This window comes from Ixodes scapularis, unplaced genomic scaffold (assembly GCF_016920785.2).
Source record: "Ixodes scapularis isolate PalLabHiFi unplaced genomic scaffold, ASM1692078v2 PGA_scaffold0__279_contigs__length_252992795, whole genome shotgun sequence".
NCBI classification, from domain to species: domain Eukaryota; kingdom Metazoa; phylum Arthropoda; class Arachnida; order Ixodida; family Ixodidae; genus Ixodes; species Ixodes scapularis.
This window is the reverse complement of record NW_024609835.1, coordinates 96369681-96392226: the sequence shown is the minus strand read 5'-3', so window position 1 is coordinate 96392226 and position 22546 is coordinate 96369681. Positions and strand designations below refer to the sequence as shown.

Here is a 22546-nt window from a genome sequence, read left to right as displayed (position 1 = left end):
GAAAAGCCTGACACTTCTTCGCAGTAAAAGCGCACTCCGGTGATACCCAGTCACGTTCCAATTGGCACGCCAGGGCCGTAGCTTCCGCCGTACTGGCATGTTATGCGATACCGGCTTCCTGGCCTACCCAGCATTTCTTGCTTCAGACACTAGGCTAAGCGGCGTCACCAGAGTAATAGCTCAAGTTTGAAGAATGCGGCCACCACTTCAGGCATACCCAATGTTACTCGCTTCAGTCGTATTGATAGCGCTAAACCAACGAGCATTGCACGTTGCCTATTACCTTTCTATGGGTCCCGGATAAAACGCCGGCCTCCAATGTTTGACAGTTACGGGAACACGAAAAGTCTCGTTGGTGACAAGGACAACCGCGTGTGGACTCAAGAGCGGAAACCTCTCGTGCGACCCATATAACGCGAAGAGTCCGGCACGAGAAACCACGTGCGAACCAAAAAGTCAAATTTGGGGGTTTTACGTGCCAAACCTACGACGGGCATCTGGCACGCCCCAGCGGAGGACTGAGGATTAATTTCGACTACCTGGGGATCTTTTGACGTGCAACCGAAAGCTCGGTTACACGGCGCCTTCTCCGCAATAAGCCTCCGCCATATTGCGGGCACCTCGGTCGGGATTCGAACCCGCCACCTGGGGATCCGTGGGCCGGCGCTCTCGCCTCGGAGCCACCGAGGCGGCTACCACGTGCGAAACAAAGTGCCGTCTATTGTATATGTACGATTCATTATAAAGTGTCCGCCATATCGGAGGAATCGCATTCAGATGGTTTCGCCCGAGAGACATTAGTCGCGGCAAAGAATATAATCACGCGCTAACATTCCTCCAGTCCGTACCCTTTACGAGGCATCTTCGATAAAGACCGCTTACTTGCCTATATATATGGCCCCTTTCATCGCTTTGGTAACAACCTTTTACAATTTCATTTTTGTTTCTACGTTCCATTATAATTAGGCGATTGAGTTTCTCGATTTTCGCCGGCTAGTGTCATCAACCTTTTAATGCCCCGAAGCGTCGTACAGTGAACTTCGCGCGTTAGCGGCTGGTTTAAAGAAACCTCCCTGTTTGCTGTTGTAAGAAAGCGTTTGCATCATTTTCGGGGAAGCGCCACTGTACGTTCCTTGTTTTCCTTGTTTTTTTCTCCATCGCCGAACCGGAGCGCCCGCCGAAAACATTCCCCTGATGTCCGCAGCTACAGCAATATTCTTAAAATAGCGCGCAGCGCTGATACGTAAGAGCTTCAAAAACACGATTTTGACTCGGAGGGCTCTGCCAGTTTCAACATGGTATTGCGATGGGCAAACACGGCGCGGAGCTTTCAACTGAACCGAGTTATAGCGTGTTTACAAAGAAAATAAGGCATCCAAAAGTGGAATAATTCAACATTGTAAAAACATCGACCCCGCAACAATGAATTCAAAGAAAGCACGTAAATGTCGTGGTCCTCTGTCCACCTGTCGTGAGTTTCCAAACCATACACACGTTTGTTTGTGTGTGTGTTTTTTTTTTTTTATTGATGAAGGAAAAATGCAGCAACTGTGCAAGGGCGCCGCCATAAGTTATAACCGACCTTAACTCTTCGTTTCCTCTTATTCCCTTTACTTCAGTTCATCGTTACCATTACGGGCCAGGTTTTTGCCATTTTAAGATTCTTCAGTGTCCTTCTCCCCTGCTTTGACCTTAGTGAAATCTCGTCAACGCCAGTTTCCGTGACTTGGTATCTCGGTATGATGAGAAAAGGTTAGCAATGGCGGCTGTATTCTGGCGTGCGCAAAGCGTCTTATGATCCTTTTCACCTCAAGGCGGCGCTGTTGCGTTTGGCGTCCCCCGCACCCTTCCAGTTCAAATGATGACAACCCCCATCCCGACCATTACACCATTCTTTGCAAATTCCACGAAAAACTGTAAAACCTTACGTTCGCGAGCCCCTAGTATTTGCGGAATTCACGAATTTAAATATTCTCAATCGTTAAAGACACGAGAATGCTTTTATTGAGAGGTGGATGAGAGCCCTTAGAACACGCGAGATTTTTTTGTGTTCGTCCTCTTTATTATCGTTCCCCATCTCAGGGCCTACAAGACGGAGATATAATTGTCGCGAACTTAAGCCCTCGCCCCATGTCGCGAGGAATTCAGGCCGCGAATAAAGGATTTTACATTATTTCATCGCCAATTTGCTTGCTGCCTAGCTGAAGACTCTGTTAGCGAGACTTTCGAGGTGTTATTACTCCTATAAGGTGGCCGATCTCCTCGTATCTGCTGAATAGCACGCACACAAACAAAAAAAGGCCCTCGTTAAATCCTCAACTCAACAAGCTAGGAAAGCCTGCCGAAGCAGAGCGACCTGAAGGCGAGGCAAGTGACGACCTGTGTTTTTATAAGCACAAAAATGGTCCCAAAACGGGTTCGGTACAGCCAACGTACAGCCCACGGGTTCTGCCCAAACTTTGAAAACGGCCGGTTGTTCGTCTGCTATCGGGATCGCACGCATGACCTCTCCCTCTTTTACCCTGACGTTGCAATGCCCGGATGTACGGAGACGGCGCTGCAGTCACACACAATGGTATGTTAGGACCGTCAGCCCACCGCAGCCCGAAGCTCGGGGAGCGTACGCTCGCGCTGCAGAATCCAGGCATCCCATGTTCGATCTCTCTCTAACCGTTTCGATCTTTGATGAGCATCGTGCACGGTGTAAGATACACTCTTTAGGTGAGGACATGATGGGGCTGAACGCGCGGCGCGAGGAATCAGATAGTGTTCGTTCGACGGGCGTCCGAAAGGCTGCATCATTCCGCTGCCACCGTGCCCGCGGCTGAGAGTGTCGCCGGCGGCCAAACGGCGAAACTGTGTGAGAGCGAAAAAAATTATCTCGTTGCCATGACACCCCGGTACACCGTGGTCTTTCTGCACGTGCGACAACCTCGCTGGAGCTCTGCGCGTGTGGTACATGAGGCGGCACGAGCCGTTTTGTACATGCCCACGGGTCGACGAGTCACCTGCCGGCGCCGCTTGAAACCATAGTGAGAGAGGGTGAAGAGCGAACTTTATCGGGCACGTCGCGAGGAGCGCGCTGTCCTCACCTGAAGATCTTACACCGTGGCATCGTGCCAGCGTGCGATCGTGTACCATTATGGATTCCCTCAAAGATTAATCCCTCTTACGGTCGATCTTAAAATACTGCAAAGTGGCGTATGCAAAAGACACCATCGAGCTGGCAAGAGTATAACTGATATAATACTCACTTCCAAGAGACTCTATACAAGTGATAGACTTGCCATTTTTATGGTGACTTTTGCGCACGCCACTGTGCAGTATTTTCAGATCAACCGTAAGAGGGTGTATTTTTTGATGGGGTCTATCGCGTGAGGCACGCTGAAGACCCCCCGGGGTGGATATCAAAACCACGACTTATCCCTGGGTTCTGGAACGTGTGATTTCACTCCAGTCTCTATGTGCTCACATGAGCTGCGGCATACCCGTCGTTCGCCTATTATGTTTTCCTCTGTATTAATCTCATTGCCCCCGGGGATCTAACTTCATGATCTCACTTTAAAGCAGTGTAAATAAAGATGCGTTTTCATTTAAAATTAGATGATTCCGAACATTCATTTTCTTTACTATTAAATTATACCTACTTTCCAATTCGAAATAAACAAAAACAAAATCAAGAGAGGCTTCAGTACCCTCATTCCACGGGCACAGTTAAATGCAGTTACGCTTATCCTCAGCTTCCACACTATGCTTGCGGACAACATTCTGCGGCTATGCACTCAAAGCTATGGCAGCATTGCAGGCTTGAGCATCTTCAGCACCCACCAAAGCTCTGCACGTACACTCTTCACTTCTTCTGAAATAGCTATCCGAGAGTATGAGTGTGTTAATTGTGGTGACGCGTAACAGTAGTCAAAGGTGACTTAACTGCGGTTAACAATGCCCGCGTAACAAAGGTCTAAGATTTCGGAGGACAGACACAAGGCCCCAAATATGTGGTTCAGAGTACTGAGACAATATGTTTGCCATAAGACCACTGTTATCTGTTCGTTCCCTTCGCAATCTATAAGAAAAGAGCCCAGCACACAAAGGCAAAGGGTACGTATAAAATTAAAATAAATAAAAAAGCCGTCATATTTGTTTGCTTGCACAATAACTGCGAGCGAGTGGGCGACAGAGACACGCTCCGGGAATGCCCAAGTCCTTCCAAAGGGTGCCAAGAAACGCTTCCCTCCGTTTTTCCGCATTCTGCGGAAGATGCCTATCGGACGACTCTCCCGGGTTCCTTTTCCTGCCACCGAAAGAGGGGCTTCGTCAGAGCTGAAGACGACAGTGAACGCCGTTTCGGTTTCTCTCGGCCGGCGCCTTTGTTGTGACGGAGGCCCCCCGCAGGTCTTCGTCGGGAGGAGCCATTTCAGGGACTCGACCACGGCGCTAGGAACTGAGAGCCGGTCTTTTTTTTCTTTTTTGGACTTCTCAGAAACCCTGTCTCTTTTAGATAGGTCGCCTGGTAGACGACTCGGCTTCTTTATCTCTTGCTCAACCGTTTGGTTCATTTCTCTTTTCTTTTCGTTTTCTGTACCTCTTGTCCTTGAAGAAGAGAAGTTCCTTGAAACAGTTGCGGATTTGTCCGCATTATTTACGAACGAGGTGGTAGATCTGACCACTGTTTGTTTATCTCCGTTTCTTTTTCCTGGTCGTAAACTTGTGGTTTTGGCTCCAATCCCGATTGCCGCAGGTTTATTGGTGACTAAGGAAGAGGCAGAATTATGGGTAAAGAAAAAGAAAAAGCCAAGTCAGAACCAAAATAAACGGTTTAGCTGTCTTGTTGTTATTAATTTAATTAAAATTACACTTATTAAAAGAAGAGACATTTGGCTGGACTTCTTTGAACGCAACTTTTTAAGTACATTGTAAAAGAAAAACTATATGACGTTGCTACACAGTAAAGGACACTAGGATGCATAGCTACACAGCATTTCATCTGAGGAAACAAAATGACGTGTGGTCGTAAGATTTATATAAATTGTATAAAATAATTACAACGCATTCTCGGTGCTATAGGTCTGAACGATAATTACAACGTATGCTGGGCTCTAAATTAGTATGTGCTGAATACTTAAAAGCTCTACATGGTAGATTTGATATTATTATTCTACCGCAGACTATAGAGAACAATTACTAAGCTCGGGAGTCTAAAACGCCATGCGCGAAGCGCGAAGGCGAAGGAATGCGAGGAAAATGTGAACCTAATATTAAAAAAAAAAAAAGGTTTAGCACGTAGTTCTTTGGTAATTATGACATTAAAACAAACTCTACGAGTCCTGGTCATCTGACTTCAGTGACTACGGGTGGGAACCATCTACGGGACCGACCTCTAGCTGTGTCCATGTCACACAGCCCATATTTGTCACCCAGCCGCACCCCCGACACACACGGACGCGTGCACACGCACGCGCGCACGCGCACACGCGCACACGCGCACACACACACAAACACACACACACGCGCGCACACACACACACACACACACACAAAGATGAATTTACGTTGACATTGAAGTTAAAAGCGACGTTCATATGCCTGCGCAGTCATGACATTCCAAATAAGAAGCTCCCGTCAAGAGTGAGTCGTGCCAATCGCGCGGCAGACCATCCGATATCAGTTACCTCGTCCCGGCCCTCCGGCGCCAGTAGGGAGCACCAAGAAAAGAAAGGCCGTCGACGCAGGGAATCGAAATACGCCTTGGCAGCAGCAGCACCCCGCGGCGGGCCTTAAGGGTGGTTATTTCAGGTGCGTCTCGGGGTAAATATTTTGGAACGAAAAGCGACGACGCGGCTCTGCCCGCGAACGCCCTTCATTGTCAAAGTCTTCAAAATAAGCAACGCGGCAGACGCACGGCGCCGCCGCTGAGCTTTGGAAGGCCCAAGTGGCCGCATCTTCCGAGCAGCCGCATCGAGCTATACCTTCTACTCCATTGCACAAACAATCTGAAGTGCTAACGAAGACATGGGCATCAGCGTACGACTTTGGAAAGGGCCTCCACAAAGGCACGAGTTCTCGCATACGAAAACTCGTGCATAGGAGGCACTTTTTATACATAACCAGAAGCATTCTGCTGAGCTAGACTCGCGAATCTATGCCTTTGTTTTTACTGCGGACATTTGTGAGACGGAGCTGCATGCTGGCCCTAGAGTGGCTCTGGCTGGACCCACAGCGAGAAGCTTTTTTTTGCTCCAGTTAGCGATTTTCTCGGGTCGGAGAAGGAGGCGCGCTCGTCGACGTTCTTCAGCGAGTTCGGTGAAGTTATACGAGCTCTACATCACGGCTGTAGTTTGACATTTATTGTCTCGCTCCGGGGCGTAGTAAAAGAGGCGCGAGACCTACACATCGCAAAGTGCGGTGGTTAGTAAAGAAAAAAAAATAAATGAAAAAATGGAGAGCAGCGAGTTGGTCGCGCGCGCACTAACGAACGTTTTGCTCAAAGAAAGCGAAGCGGCGTGAATTAGATGCGACGCCGATCTCGTGTAATTGAGCCTTTATAGCGCCAGGCAATGCGAAGTATGTAGTTGGAACCAGTATAGCGGGAAATCGAACTCTTTAGAAGAAGTATTAATCACGTGAACCGTAAAAGTGTCGCGCAACACTGTCTGCAAAAGAACCGGCAGGAAAGAGGACAGCTGAAGACGTAATCCTTCTACCTGTGGTACCTCGATGGACAAAAAAACTAAATAAAGGATTCTTGGCAAGAGAAACGAGAAAACCCCAGTTTAGTGCTCCCTGTTCCTTTTGCGAAATGTGAAAAAGTTACTTCAACGGGATGTAGATCGGCATCTTGAGTCCGTTCGGAGAAGCCAAACAACAATTGGCGACCGCAACGAACAATCAATTCAGATCAACGCACACCATGTTACTCACAGCACATACAACCACGACCACCAATGGGCGGACGAATCTGACTGTGGGCAGGCTAATCCCACTGAGCGGCCATCTCTCCCAAAGCCGGCAGCCAGGAGGCAGCATATCTTTCCGCACCACTTGTCAGCAGTGCGGCGATCCGCGAATACCTCCGCATTTACCCGGCCACATCCACCAGAACAGAAGCAGTCACCAACCAAACCCCAGCATCACGCTGCGGAGGGCGCTTTCCCGCGCCGCCAGCCGCTGCCGGGCACGCAACGCAGGTTCAAGCCCTGCTCGGCGACATGTGCCCGCAGACCAGACGGCGGTGCGCGAGCTTCCCTCCCTCGCCCCTCCCGGGCTCGGGTATAAATAGCAAGAAGACGCTCTCGACATAATCCAAGCCCCCCTCCTCCCACCCGCGTCTTCCATTGACCCGCCGCCATCTTGTCTCTGGAAGCCTCTCATCTCTTCCGCGACTTCAGCGGAGGCTCTGTAGAGGGCGACAGGACCCGCTGGCTCGTGTCATGGGGGCGACGATGCGACCCACTTCGCCCTCGTTTTCGGCTCCCCCGCTGCTTCGTTTCCGTCCTGCGCCTTCCAGGTCCCGATTTAGGAGGATTTCTATCCAATTATAGTCGACACTTTTACTCCCAACCCCCTGCCCTCGTCCAGAAACCCTCTTTGGGTTCTCTTCCGATGGACGCTTTCGGTCAGAGTCCTCTAAAAAGCCGAAACTTACAGTTCCTTGCCGCTAGGTCGAGGTACGCAGCGGTCAAGGTGCGAACTGCGGGCTTTCAGACGCAGTACGTATGACTCCAGAACGACGAACAAAAATTTTGAGTCTAAAGTTCATGAGAATTTCCAAAGTCCGAGTGGCGAAGACGTCCCACCCCTTAACGCGTGTTTGTGTGTGTATGTTTGGTCTTTTTTTTTTAGAAATTTTGAAGCAAGAAAGGCTCGACATCAAAAACAACTTTCAAGCGCAAAAAAAAAAAAAAAAAGTCACTCTAATTTTTGGCAGCTTATAAAGCAACGAAGAACTTGGCATAATATGTTCAAACTTCTTGTTCCATGATTCGCTTTTCGGCATTACTATCCCCTGATGCAGCAACCGTATTAATAACAGAGCGGTAATGATGCGCTCGGGATTCGCCATGCGTTGCATATCTCAGGATGTCAGTAACAATAGTGACTACACAGCCCACGGATAGAAGGCGATACTCCGTAGGTGACGTAGTGCAGTGACTGCATGGCTGACAGGACAACGAAGAAACGCGAAAGACAAAGTAGAGGCGTGGGAGTTTCAGACGAAGAAAACGCCAGAGCACGAGCGCACGTAGAGCGAGAGGTGCGTGCCCACTCATAGGTTAGGAAGGGGTTATACCGGTGCTTGTCAAGTATGGTTCCTGCATAGAGGGCGTTGCATTTCGCCGCGTTATGTACAGTTCTGGTTTCCCATGCAAACTTCCCCACTCAGTCCTGGGCGTGCGTGGGTGCCAAGTTGGGAGCACGAATGTTGCAAAGCGTTCGGGAGAAGTTCCAAAGGCCGTCCTGATTGTCAAAATCACGCATCACAAACGTGACCGTCCTCGTAACGAGAGATTCGTGCGAAGGAAAACGTCGTTTTCCACGCATAATCAAAGAAAGGATGAGAACACAGGGCGTCTCTTTCGGATGATTAGAGCACGCACTGTTTGCCTTCCGCCGTGCTTGGACTGTGCGTGCTCGCTCAAAAGTCACGAGACGCTGAAGTGGTACCGAAAGCAGAAAGCTCGCGCTGGAGAAAGGCCTCCCTGCCATCCTCTATAGCTGCCAGACTTTCTGAAGAGGCCTCGGCTTCATGGCTACAGCAGTGAATTGAAAAGCACTGCCTCGTATCAGTGAGAGTGTGCGGCACATCCGGTTTATCTGCTCTTTTCAGACACGGCTGTGTTTATCTTGCCTTCGTGTCTATCTTATTTCGTTTCCAGCGTTCCGATCCGGGGTTCTATGCGCTTCTTTAGCTCTAGCCTAGGTGGCTCGCACCACTTTGGCTCACACTAGAGAGCTCTGGGTGGTAGATATGTCTGCCAGAAGAACGTTGAACATAGTTAGGTTGATGAATTCAGGTTCTTAAACGCACTGACAAAAGAGACTGCTTTTCTGATGGAGATACCAACGAACAGATTGCGAAAACTCCCGTTGAGCAACCGTCCAGAAATGAATCAACTAAGGCCGCCAGAAACACACACAAAAAAACAATTTAATATGTATGTTGCTTGTCACTTTTATATACAAATTTCGACAAATAACATTCTTATTCGTTGGATACATCGCATTCCTATGAAATATGTGAACCGGATTAAGTCACGGTAACAAACTTAGAGAATATATATATATATATATATATATATATATATATATATATATAAACAGACGCACGTAAGCACTAACTTTATAAAACACGGTAAAACTAGAAACCAAAAAAACATTGTTAATAAAAAACAAAAATAAACAACCAAATCACTAAGGTAGCAAACGCACGCAGCTGTGATACGAGCTTGTCCGTATTACTCACATAAACGAGCGAGTTGCAAATCTCGCGTACATCTCCCCGAGCAGGGTTTCCTAGACACGCGATACGCAAAGCTATGCGATAAGACTCGTAATCAAAACAAACCGAACCTAATTTAGCGCACCAGAACGCGAGAGGAGTTCGCGGTGCGTGGCGACGGACTCCCGCAAACGCAGAGGATGAACAAAACCGCGAGGGCCTGCGTGGATCTGATAAGCTGAACCGAGAGCGACGCATACCTCCCTTGCTCCACGTCGTAACTAGATAAAAATACAGTTGCACGAACCCTTTCCGTCCCGAGTTAGGACGTGCACGGCTGCCACGCTGCACACGGCAATGCGACACGCATTGCGCGGAAGAGCGCCGACAGTTGTAAGATTGAAGAGCGTCCAGCACTAGTCGAACAATGAAGGAACAATGTTCCATCTTTGCTGATTTCTTCCTTTGTTTGTTCTTATCTGCGTATGTCTGCGTACACTCGTCGCCGCGTTTGTATTTGATCGTCTTCCTATACTACGTGCATGCACTTCGTTCCCGAGTGTTTTCCTTTCGTGGCACCGGGATTTCCTGGCGATACGCGGTCTAGGAAAGTAAAATCAGCGTGTCGTTAACCTAACATGGAAGGAGTAGTTGTACTGTAAACAGCAGAACGTGCTACGACTGCAAAAATCGCTAGCAACAACAATAAAAATAAATAATAATAAAGCCACGAAATTGCAACCTCGCGCTTTTAAAATCCACAAACAGATGGCGGAAAAGAAGAGGCACACTGAATGCTGAGCGCTCTTTGTTTGTGTCTTCAGAACTTCCCTTTCAAAGCAGTGGAGAGCGGTTCAGCTAGTTCGAACCACCACTATCTTTTGTGGACCCACCATGGCGATCACACGGGCCTCTAATATAGTTTGCTTCTGTGAAAACCAAGACCAGTAGCTCGAAAACTCGCCAGAGCGAAGGCTCTGTTCACTTTAATGAAGTGATAAGTGCGTCTTCACCCGATATCAGATTTCTCTCCGTCAACCGCAACCGTACTTTCCCACATGCACCGAAGCAATGCGGTGAAGCATTGTTCCGAGGGAGAACATCGCCCCAACTAGACAATTCACACGTGCGACAGCAGATGTGTATTATATCGAAGTACTGCCAGTTGCGCAGACGTACAGTGCGCCTCAAACTTAAACATTTGCCGTTTCTGAGAGTCCCTGCGGCGGCCGAGTGAACTATCTGAAGAATGTTTGGGTTCCCGATTTCTATCCCATCCTGTGAAGGCATCCCGAACGTTTTGGTGGTAAATGTAACCGTGACTAGCCGACACGAGCTTAATGTTTGGAAACCCAGTGGTGGCGTTAAGTTTGGGGGGCAGTGTACACAAAGTATCTAAAACGTTTTGTCGGGAGGCTATCTTCATTAGGATTCGTTTTAAGATGTTATTTGATAAACCTTTGGGATGTTTGCACCGAATGCTAACTATGTTTATGGGACGGTCAAACATAATAAATCGTTGTTTTCTGTTCGAACGTTCTTCCATACACTCTTCCTATGTTCTACATTTCCGTGTTTACAGAAGGAGCGTCTGTAATGGCTCGAAAAAAATTATATAGAAAGAGAGATAGACAGACAGAAACTAGCCCCATAAGGTTTAATCGCGAATATTAATAGGAATCGATAGAATGTGAGTTTATTTCGAGCTTCGTATCAGGTATTGTTTTAACATACCAGCGTGAGAGTGTTGCGGCGATTTTTCCAGCTCTTACACCAATCTGAGCGTAGCGGCTAAGATTCAAAACTATATGCGAACCGAGTCGTCTCGTTTCGGCTACACTCGGATTATCGCATTCCAAAAGTGCGCACCCCGCACAAAATATTAATCTATTCTCCCTGTTTCGTGAACCAAATAGAGGCTTTGTCAAAGGAACCGAAACTCAGTGGAGCTCCGAAGAACGGAATCACCAATAAAACTCCTCAACGAAAGGCAGAAAAGCATGCCTCTCGATATATATCCATAAAAAAAAACGAAAAAAGCGCACCCATGTACCAACACAACCCGACATACGAACCATGGCCCCAGCCCCCGGAACTAAAATGCCATCACCCCAAATGTCGGCCATGCACCAACGCTTCCGAAGCAGCTATCTGGGTTAAGGTTAACGCAGTGTAGACGCCTCCGCCGCGGTCTCTCGTACGACGAGCAGACGAACGATGCCAGCCTCGAGCTCATAGAATCCTGTACACTATAGGACAGAAACCAGCAGACGGCGAACAAGAAGACGCAAGCCCAATTTTGTCGTTATGTAGTGCAGCGAAGTGCGGACCGTTCTTTGGTTGTCGTTGTTTTCTCTTTCCTTCTTTTTTTTCACCCATCTGCCATTGGGGCAGTGGCGCATTTCCTGGCGCGAGGACCGCGGCAGTTCTTCTATGCCACGGGTAGGCATTCTTTTTTGTTTTTTCGCCCACCCTTTCTGCCACCGAAGCGGTCCGTTCGGAGCCCGACGTACGGGCGAGCAAGAAGAGAGGGGCCCGAGCGCCGGTCGTCCCGAGGACACGAGGCCGGGTCGCCCGAGTGGCGCCGTGGTCATCGATCGCTTCAAACTGGGCGAGGCCAGGCCGCCTATTCTGGACCGTGTTTTGTTGTCGACGCCGTCGACGCGGCGGCCGCGCTGTCACGGAAGCCGGCTAATGCGAGCGCGGAAGTCGGTCGCCACAGCGACGACGGGACCCCAAAAATGTTTCGGAACCCCCGCCCGCCGACGTCGCTTTCTCAAGATGGAGAGGGGTCTCTGAGAGGGGACGCGAAGGTAAGGCTTCGTGGCCCCTGGGTCTGTCCTCGCGTGCTCGGGGGATTTGTGATTAAAATCTAGCTGATATCGGGGAGGCGGTGAACGTGCGCGGCTTCCAAGATGCATCACCTCTGCTTTGACAGAGCGAATGGGTAATAAAAAAGGTATTCACGGACGACTGCGATGTTTTGGAAAGCTTGGTGCATCGTTGAACTTTGCTTTCAAATGTGCTTGCGCCTATGGTGATATTTCTTCGTCTCAATAGTGGCAGTGACCAAGTGTATCAGCTAGCATATTGTCGCGGAGACAATTAGTATGTTTATTCGTTGATGACGACATTGATATTAACAAATAACGGTTGATTTAAGGAATATGAGAAAACTCTTTTGTAACAAATATAGACAATTCGTCCATACATGTTAGGGGAGAAATGCTCCCATCTCTGGCGACTTCCCCTGCCGTCCTCCTCGACGACACCATCAGCGGGTGCCCCGACCACAGCCAAACTCGACAAGCAAGGATCCACACAAAGGCGGGCAAGGCGAACTCCTCCACAGTTGTAAGGGGTCCCAAGTTTGCGAGTTAGTGGGCGGAAGACTCCACAGCCGAAGGGGGTCGGACTTCCAGGTTGGCCTCCGGAGACAGAGTTATGTTCACGGCATGGTATCCGGGATTCAAGCCCTCTGCGGTTCTTTGGCGGGTGCTTATCATGAGTTTAGCAGCATTCCAGAGCCACTTTGACAACCAATCACGGAAAGTTTTCATAGAAAGAATCAAAAGGCTTGGAGCTCAAAGCGAATACAAACATTCCGAAAACGAGCGCATGCACAAGACAGAACACATTCCGAACGAAGCTCACAAGAGCAGTCATAAACAATAAAAAGCCCACTGGTAGACAGAGAAGTCAGAAAATCCACTTCCGAAGTGGAGATCCCAAAAGCAGACACGCACAAGACAAAACTTCTTCCGACACGGGGTTCTATAACCTAAGTGTAGCGTTACAGCGTTCTTGTTCGCCCCCATTTGGGGCCTCCCGACTCCCGCAGAAGCCACGAGCCGTGCAGTGGAGACGAACGAACCTTCGGGAAAGGTAAAAACATTAAGATAGTCTAAACACTTGCGCGAGCGCAACTTCGCGACAATGTTGCGAGGGATTCGGAGTCGTGTGCCATTAATTGAGATTCTAAAACTAAGTATGAAACCTAATTTGCGCATCGCTTGTCCAGAAAAAAAAGAAAAAGAAGTCACACCGTTGTTTGAAGTTATTGGTATAATGATCATCTAGGCCTACTTGGCATTATATAAAAAAAAAACATAATCAAAAACCCTTAGAATCAAAACGCTTTCCCGCTTTTCAAAGAGGCTGCCACAAGCCTTTTTCGGAGTCGCTTTTCACTCATAGAATGACAGTCTCATAGAGCTTTCTACAAAGTTATCTTTAAGCTCAGGAAATCTATAAAATGAACTTTGCTTGATGATATTACTAAGCCCGACAGCTGTTCGCGATCCTTGATTTGCTCTTCGGCGCTCTTCGGCGTCCCAATAAGAAACACGGAAGCGGCAGCAGAAGAATAAACACGAAGGAGTGTCCGAAGATACACCCACAGCGAGCCTTGCCACTTTTGATCCTCAACCGTGTGCTCCCGCGCAGGAGGTACGGAAGTCAAGCCAATTGATTAGAGCCTGTTTCACGCGGGACGCATGACACAGCATCGGTGCCTCGTCATTTATTACGGTCAAGGGTTGAGCGCGAAAGTCAATAGGACTAACTAGGCGGTCGCCTTCTTACGAGACAATATCGATCGCCGAAGATCGGGACAAACCAATACCGAGGGAAAGTAAAAAATAAAAATAAACTAAAAGATGAAGGCGTGGGCACGACGTTTCTGTCGTTCGAGGAAATGATGAGTGTGAGGAAGTTTCGCGTTTTTGTTGGTGCACCGAGTAGACACTCGACGAACCTCGTAAGGCAGAAAATGGAAAAAAAAAAAAAAAAAATCAAAACAGAGCAACATAATATCTGACCGGTGTATGATTTTGATGTAGGGCCGATAGAGCTCCTGTGCCGTCGAAAAGATAAGAAATATTCTTTTTTTCTTTTCTGCTTTAGAGTAATGCGAGTTTTTATGCGTCAAAAAAAGTTGATTAAACCTTGCCACCAACAGTGACTCTGCACACCTTACCACCAAAGGGGCGAGTCAAAAACAAAAATAAAGGTTGGAAACTGAACTAGAATAAGGTTGTCTTGACGGCGTGCATCGTAAATGAAATATCATATACTTAAACGTAAAAAAATAGACCAGGGACTGTGACGAGCTGCAAAGGTCAGGTAGTGCACCTAAAATTCGAAACATTCTTCGTACGCCTTGTGTACTCGGGAATCTATGGCGGTTTCTGCATTTCGTACGCACCGTGAAACATAAGGGATGCCTCATGTGCATTTAATTCACCTTTCAAAGTGGCTAGACGCACTTCTCAAACAGGGAACTGTGCAGTAGCCATCTCGCTGCCCCACCCGTTTTCGCAACTTTTACGCGTACGCCCGCGCACACTCGTGAAACGTCCACTTATCACCAGCGGCAGTCGCCCCTACACACACTCCTCCTCCACACTCGCAACAAAACAAACAAAAGGGGCCATCCGAGTCAAAAAGCCGACCCCATTCGCCGCGTTATCGAATCTCGCAAGAGCGCCTCCGGCACCAACGCAACTCCCTCATCCAGGCAGACGTGAAGAGCACTTTCTCCCCGAGCCGAAACGTCCAACAACATAACCTCGGGCAAGCGCGAAGAGGCAATTAGGGCTCCGAGCACGCGCCCTGATCTGTCCTTGGCTGCTCTTTTCCTCTCTTTCTTCTCTCCTCCGACTCGGGAGTGTGTCGGTGACCGCAGCAGAAAACACCGTTACGACGACCAAACGGCCAGTCCATAAACCTTGGCTGGCAGGCTTCCACGCTGCCAGCTAAGGAATGTGGACGATGCCATTGGAGGACGCACTTCTCCCGCGCACCGTACTTTTTATCCGGCCCCACGCGGGACCGAAAACCCCGGCGACAGATTTTGTGCCGTTCCGCGCGAAGTTCAGCTTCCGCGATAAGGAAATCCCCCGCGCGACGCTCTGTTCTAACCCAGAGTACAACGGGCAGGACGCGGCGAAGAAGGTCTGCTCCAAGATTGCCGGCGCGGGAGGGCCGTGGGGCGCAGCGATAAACTCCGGACGATTCCCCCCTCCTCGATCCGCGGCTGGCGCTCGGAGTGTGACGACCCCAGTCGCTCCCCGCCTCGTGCGACGACTGAGGGGGTCATTTTATCCCCTCCTTTCTGGAGACGAGCCCCGGTTGTGCTATCAGGTTCAAGAGCATCCTCCCCCGTGTTTACTCCCAGACTCCAAGCGGCTTTAGAGCGCCCCGTGACGCGCTCATGGTGGGCACAAGAAGGCAGCTGGGCCACTTGGAAGTTGAGGCGGCTTCGAAAGGTGCCTGCTTGCCTTCTGTGAATGTTCGTCATTCTTGCACTTGTCTGTCGTCTATTTTTTTTATCCATTTTATCTTTTACATTGCGTTCTTCGGAGGCTCTAGGCATTTGGGTGGCCGTGTTATGGTGGAGGTATAGTCGCCGCGACATCGAACACGTACTTTTTTTAGAGACCCGAAAAAACGCAGGACGCGAACACAGCGGCAGAGAAACGCCAGCAAAGTAAATCTGGTGCCGAGCTTTCTTTCTCTTCAGTCGCTTGATCGGGTAAATATATTTTGACCACTACCTGGCCATTTAGGTTTGCCGCAGCTCCTCGCTAATAAACAAAGGTGGGAGAGTTCTTTGACGATACGAATTCTTTAGAGCCTCGGGTGACCTAAACATCAAGCAATAAAAGTAGGTTACCGAGTCGTTTCGCTTTTAGTTGTCTCCAGTGACGATCACAACAATCCCGCGAACATCTCAGAAACGATCGACCAATAAGCTCGATACAACCTTATCCCTTTACAAACTAAAAAGTAAAAAAAAAAAAAAAAGAAAAAAAAAAGGTAGTCGTCATTATTTCTTACATTCTAACCTGCAAGTGTGACGTGTCGCTATAACCACTAATTAAAAATGAAACTAAATCATTACCCACTGAAAAACAAACACACATACTGTATTCAAAGCCCGAATCAACTAGAATGTCCAAATTTAAAAACAAAATAAAAATAAAAAACATACCACATTTAGTTTTCACATTGAAACTCTTATAACTAAACAATAAATAATAAAAACATTGCAAAAAAAAAAAAATAAAGAGACATTTTGGGGCGATGAACGCTTCTGGGGCATAGGGCTGTATCCCCTACACCACACCTATCAGGCAACGACCGTGCCTTACGAATACACAAATACGGCTCTGCGTGGGACGGCAGAGGGTCATTGAGTACTCCGACTTTTGCCCCGGAATGCGGGGGCGGTACGCTCGTTCTTTTACGCACCAGGCCACGTGCCCACCCGCCACAAGAATCATGGAGGCAGTTCGAGCAGCTTTTCGGCCTTCGCAGGTGTGGCCCAAGATGAGCGGGAGCGTTTTCAGTCACGGTAACGTTATTTACGTTACTATAAACATTCGCTAAGGCTATATATAAAAATCTAGCCCTCTCGGGAATAGAAATGTACCCTATGTTTCATATCGCGTATGGACGCTGCAGCCCCCGAGAAATAAAGGCGTTGTGCTCGGCAGCCCAATGTTACGTGGTCGACCTAGTTCTGAATCCATATTATGGTCCGCGCGGTCTTCTGTGGAGGCGCCGGTGTGTATTCGTGTCTCCTACGCGGTATTAAGCGAGGTTTCGAGAGAATGGATTTCTGAAGTGGTGTAAGGGCATTCACACACTCATCTTCTCAAAAAAAAAAAAAAAAAAGTGGGATCGTGTTTTGCAATTATGTTCTGTGAATTACAGCACGGTTTTGAACGATGAGTACCCCGTCAATAGGGTAAGAATCTCAGACCAGTCATGAGGCGATATAGCAATGCGGAGAGCATCCAGGTGAAGCAGAATTTTCGCAAGAGAGGAAACTATACCTGGCATGTCCCGTTTGAAGTAGATTTGAGTATAGCTGATAACCAAGGTACAGCATGTCCGCAAGCGACTGCTTTTTCTTATGCAAAGGGGAATTACCTGGAGCTTTACGAGTTTCTTGCGAACACAGATTGGTCAGTCATTACATCAGGTAAAGATGACGTAGATAAACAAGTACTAATGCTTACAGACCTAGTGACATCAGCTATGAAGATGTTCATTCCGGCTTACGTACATGGTGTCACAAATCACTACCCTTTTTGGTTTTCCCACGAATTGAAACATACAATGAGGAAAAAGCTACGCTATCACAGACATTACAAGCTGACTAATAATCTGTTCTGGTACGAAAAGTTCAAGTCGGAGCGAGCTTTAGCGAAGCGTCTTTATCGTCGGGACCTCCGAAGCCACACTCAAAGTGTCGAATCAAGCCTAAAGCAAAATCCGCAAAGTCTTTGGAAGTATACCAGGAACTTCTCGAATAAAAAGAAAACGGCACAGAAGATAACACTATCTAATGGTTCGGAACATATCAGCAGTCCGAGCGACGTCTGTCAAGCGTTTGCAGATTTCTTTTCTGGTGTTTTTGATTCCACGGGAAATACGTCTCAAACTTGCACACTGCCAGACCAGGAAAACGCATACTTATCAATTCCCGAGCTCAGCATTGACGACGTTTTTGCGGCGATTCGGGCGTTACCACCCAAGAAATCGGCTGGAGCCGACGGAATTCCTTTGTTTATAGTGAAAGGGTGCGGTGACGTGTTAGCTCCGATTTTAACTTTTGTATTTAATCGATCGTTGAAAGATAGGCTTTTTCCAACTGCATGGAAGTACTCTCTAGTTGTGCCAATATTCAAAGATGGGTCGGCACTAACTGTCACTAATTATCGTCCAATTTCACTGATCTGTTCGTTTGCCAAGGTGTTCGAAAAGGCCATGCATTGTCATATCATGCATTTTTTTTCCAGACGTATAAACGTGCAACAACATGGTTTTATGCCAAATCGTTCTGTGGAAACAAACTTAATAGCGTTTACGGAATTTGTGGGTGCCAAACTAGGGTCGAAGCAGCAGGTCGACGCAATTTACTTTGATTTTAAAAAAGCATTTGACCTAGTGAGCCATTCACTGCTAGTTAAGAAACTTGCGTCCTATGGTATCTCCTTACCACTTTGCGAATGGATTCAGAGCTATCTGCATGACAGATGGAATTCTGTTTCATACGGTGGTGCACAATCAACCGCGTACCTCTCCAAATCGGGAGTCCCGCAGGGTTCTAGCCTATCGCCTCTGCTTTTCAACATCTTCGTGAACGATATTTGCTCATGCATAAATCACTCGGAAATGTTACAATTTGCCGATGACGTTAAGCTTTTCCGAGCTATTGTGGACATTTCTGAGTGCAATAAACTACAGCAAGATATTACAGCATTGGCAGACTGGTGCAAGGACAACAAGTTGGTTCTCAACCCTGCTAAAGCAAAAGTCATATCTTTTTCGAGAAAACATTTCTTTAACACCTTTGACTACACATTGAACAAGTGCTCGATTGAGCGCGTCTCAGTTGTACGTGATCTAGGAGTTTTCTTGGACAGTGAATTTAAATTCTCTGATCATGTGGCATACTTGAGCAATACATGTTACCGTACTCTGGGCGCAATTACCAGAATGACTCGAAACTTTAGAGGATATTCTTGCTTTTTGCATTTGTACCGATCCCTCATCCTGTCTAAACTGGATTTCTCTAGCGTTGTTTGGAATCGTTTAAACCAGACAAACTTGAATGAACTTGAAAATGTACAGAAGAAGTTTGTTCGACTACTTTACGACCGTTATTTTAACAGGCGAATTTATTTCAGCCATGAGCGATTGTTGAAGATTTTAAACCTGCATTGCCTCTCCGAAAGGAGGCAGGCACGAGACTTTTTATTTTTACACAAATGTCTTCACGGTTTCATAGATTGCCCCAAGCTAACCTCATCCGTACTCATTGCTGTACCTGGCAGGTCTCTTCGCTCCCATCGTGTTTTCGGTTCCTCTGATCCAAAAAGCTTAAGACCCATTGAGCGTATCCAGTATAATTTTAACATGTCAAATGTCGCAAACACGCCCGAAGTAGACATCTTTTTGCGGGAAAGTTTTAGTTTGCGGTCTCTGCTAGTGCTTTTATAATGTGACGCCCTCTTGTATGAGTCTTTTTGGCAAACAGTGTTGTTTTCAACTTTATGCACTTTTCTTATTTACATTTATATTTCACGTTTTTGTTTGTTCAAATTATGTATGCGTTTGCGTGCATCTTTTTTATGCAAAACTGCATGTAGCTGTCAACGGTGCACCCTTATGTAGGCCTATGGGCTGTTTAGGGGCACCGGAAAAGTACAATAAATAAATAAATACATTTTGGAAAAAGAAGAAGTGGGGGCGTGAGGGCGTACGAACTCAGAATCCACGGCTATTATTGCGTACGCTTCGCGTTGGTCTCAAAACTGATGTAAGTCTGTGAGTGAATAAACATATTCCAGCAACAACAACAAATTTAGAACGTGCGAAACAACAAGCACCCCCTGTCACTCTTTTTTGTGTGTGTCAGTTTCTTTTCTTTTTATTATTATTATCGTCACTGTTTTTTCCTTCTTTTTCATGCGTGGAGTTTAAATGTAGAAGCCAGCTAAGGTGGATGCGTCTCTAGACGGGGTATGCTCTGCAACCGCGCAGAGTTCCCGAGGCTCATTAATATTAGACAGCATCCGAAGCCAGACCATTCTAAAGGTCAACCTCGGTGTACTAAATGGATACCTTGGGAAAAGGCTGAAGTTGTTGACTAGAAACAAAACCAGCGCGCACGCAATCATATTATTTACCGTCAACAACCAGAACGAGCCTGATCGGCCCTATCTATTTTTCAGTACAAAATCACAAAATAAGAAAGTACCTTGCTCATGTTAATAGGGTGAACGAAAACCTACGTTTTACAACCGTCTAAGAAAAGTTAAACCCTCTCATCTTTTTTTTTTTTTTTTTTTGAGACGAGTTGGCGCGAGAGACGTTTTACGTTGAGCGTTGACTCCTGCGCGTCTCTCTGCGGGGGAAATGAAATGCCGGATCTATCTCTACGAGCCCACGTTCGCACCGCAGCGGCGTGCATCGCGCAGCAACCTCAACGCTATTTCCGCCGGGCCCCCCGTGCACGCCCCAGCTGCGACGAGTAAACCGTAGGCGCGCAGCCCACACGCGAGAAGGACCCGAAGCATACGCACGCTGTGAAAGTCGGCTCGCGTACGCGAGCGTATCCCCAGCGCCCTACAAAACATTTCCTCTCTCCAACGAACGCGCGACCGAGAGCGACCGCTGTAACACGTACGACCTACGAAAGGCGGACGGGAGATCCCAAGTGCACGGACGGCCGCAAAGCCACACCCTGGGAGCGCAAACGACGAAACAACGCCACGTAAGGCCGAACGCGAGGGTCTTCTTCGCGCGACAGGACGGTGAACTGCGGCGAGTGTGTGCGGGTCTTGTAACATCTGATTGGACGACGATAGTCACAGGAGAGGAAGATAAAAGCTGAGTAAACTGACAGACGCCTGTAATGCATTTATGTTGGAGAAAGAAGAAACAAAAACACCATACATAAAAAAAATATACCGCCACCCAATTGGGTTTACGCGTGCAATCTCGCCAAGTGCAACATCGTTCAAGTGAACTCAATAAATGCCAGTTCCTATCGAAAAGAAAAAGGCGGGAAGGAAAGGGTATAACACAACAAAATAGATAATTTCAGAAGCCTCGTTTCTCGCGCCTTTAGGAATAAAGAAGTGTGGAGTTTGATGCTGTAAACTCCGAATGCTGCGATTGATTTTAATTGTCGTAAACTCGCATTGAGAGTAAATTAGCTAGTAGTGCGCTAATATTGGTTTGTATCACACAAATATAGATAGTCGATTGCGAGCTGGGGAAAGGGGCGAGAAAATTGCTGCGCTTCACTAGAATCTGTCTTATCGTAATCGACATAATTGCTTTAACAGTTTATAACAGTATTGAACAAGAACAATTATGTATTTTCCTTTGCCATGCCCAGGCTATAATGAACACGACGCTATTCGATACCAAAATTTTATATGCACGTGCCGAAAATACACATAAAAATCTCAGGATTCAGAAATTATGGATAAAACTATCGACGGAAACTATTACTTAGCAAATCCGATGGCATTAGAGACGTCTCCCAAAAAAACGTAAATTGGTAATTTTTTTTACGATTATTCACATAATGGGGGGAGAAACGAAACTCGCGCTCTCAGCTGCAAGGGGCCTACGGGTTAGCCTCTGACAAATATCACCGCAACCGCGAACACCCCCAAAACACCGTCACTCCCATTTCCAGAAACAGAGTGCCTCCGCACACCCAAGGAAACTTCTCGGAAAGCACTGACCCGGCACTGTGCTATGTATTCGTTTTATCCTTACCTTTGACGGACGATTGTCCGGGTAAGATCCCAAGAAGCAGGAACGCCGCAACGCCGCACCACACACACTTTTCCATGGGTCGCATCTTGACCGAGTCGCTCCTCCGTACTCTTCGTTCTCCCCACAAAAACAACGACGAACCAAACTTCTCGCGTCTAAACTAAGCACAGTTCGCCGGGTGTCTCCTTCAGCGATTGGTGGTGATCGATCGCGAATTCCGGAGAAGCACGGCCTTCTGAGTTGAAGCCAAGTTTTGGAAGGAGTTGGAACAAGAAGATAAGACGAAACTGGAACCGAAACGTCCGGCTTGCAGACGAGCGAGACAGTGAAGAGCGGCGCGGGACACTCACTCCCGCTAGGCGGCCGCCGGGGCGCGGCGCGCGTCCGCGTCTATGACGTCACGGCGCGAGCCTCCAGGAACCGACCAATGACGCGACGCGCGTGCTCGGCGTCTGGCGCGGTTTTCCGCGCACGATTGTGGCGCGGGAAACGGCTCTCGAAAAAGCGCGCGGTGAGTAGCTCGCATGGAGTAGCATGGCTGACCTTCGCAGATGCGTCGTCGTTCCGGTAGTGGTGCACAGTCATCGGAGGAGAAAAAAGAGTTACCGTTGCGGAAAGGAATTCCTTCGGTATGATGATGAAACGACATTTTGCCTTTTGTTTGATTGATTTCTCCGAGAGAGTGGAGTCATTCACCGTGACAGTTATTTCATCCGCCACGTCAGGGTTTTGTCACATGAAACAACTTTCTTCGGATTAATGATGTTAAACGCTTGAACTTTTTTTTTTCTTATTTCT

The 22546-nt window shown here is 47.8% G+C and overlaps 1 protein-coding gene across 7 annotated transcripts in view; it reads right to left on the bottom strand.

The window, feature by feature from the left end:
- Nucleotides 1-22318, bottom strand: part of LOC8031230 (limbic system-associated membrane protein) — a 247857-nt gene extending 225539 nt beyond the window's left edge. For 4 of the 7 annotated variants that reach the window (XM_042289162.1, XM_042289163.1, XM_042289166.1 and 1 more), the window contains exon 1: nt 21749-22115. In XM_042289162.1, the coding sequence (XP_042145096.1) occupies nt 21749-21833 (85 nt within the window). In that variant the 5' untranslated portion in view covers nt 21834-22115. Of the gene's footprint in view, nt 1-21748 lie in introns of all 7 variants that reach the window. The other 3 variants (XM_029972120.4, XM_029972123.4, XM_040223457.3) reach the window with 2 other exon arrangements.
- Between the last annotated feature and the right edge of the window lie 228 nt (nt 22319-22546).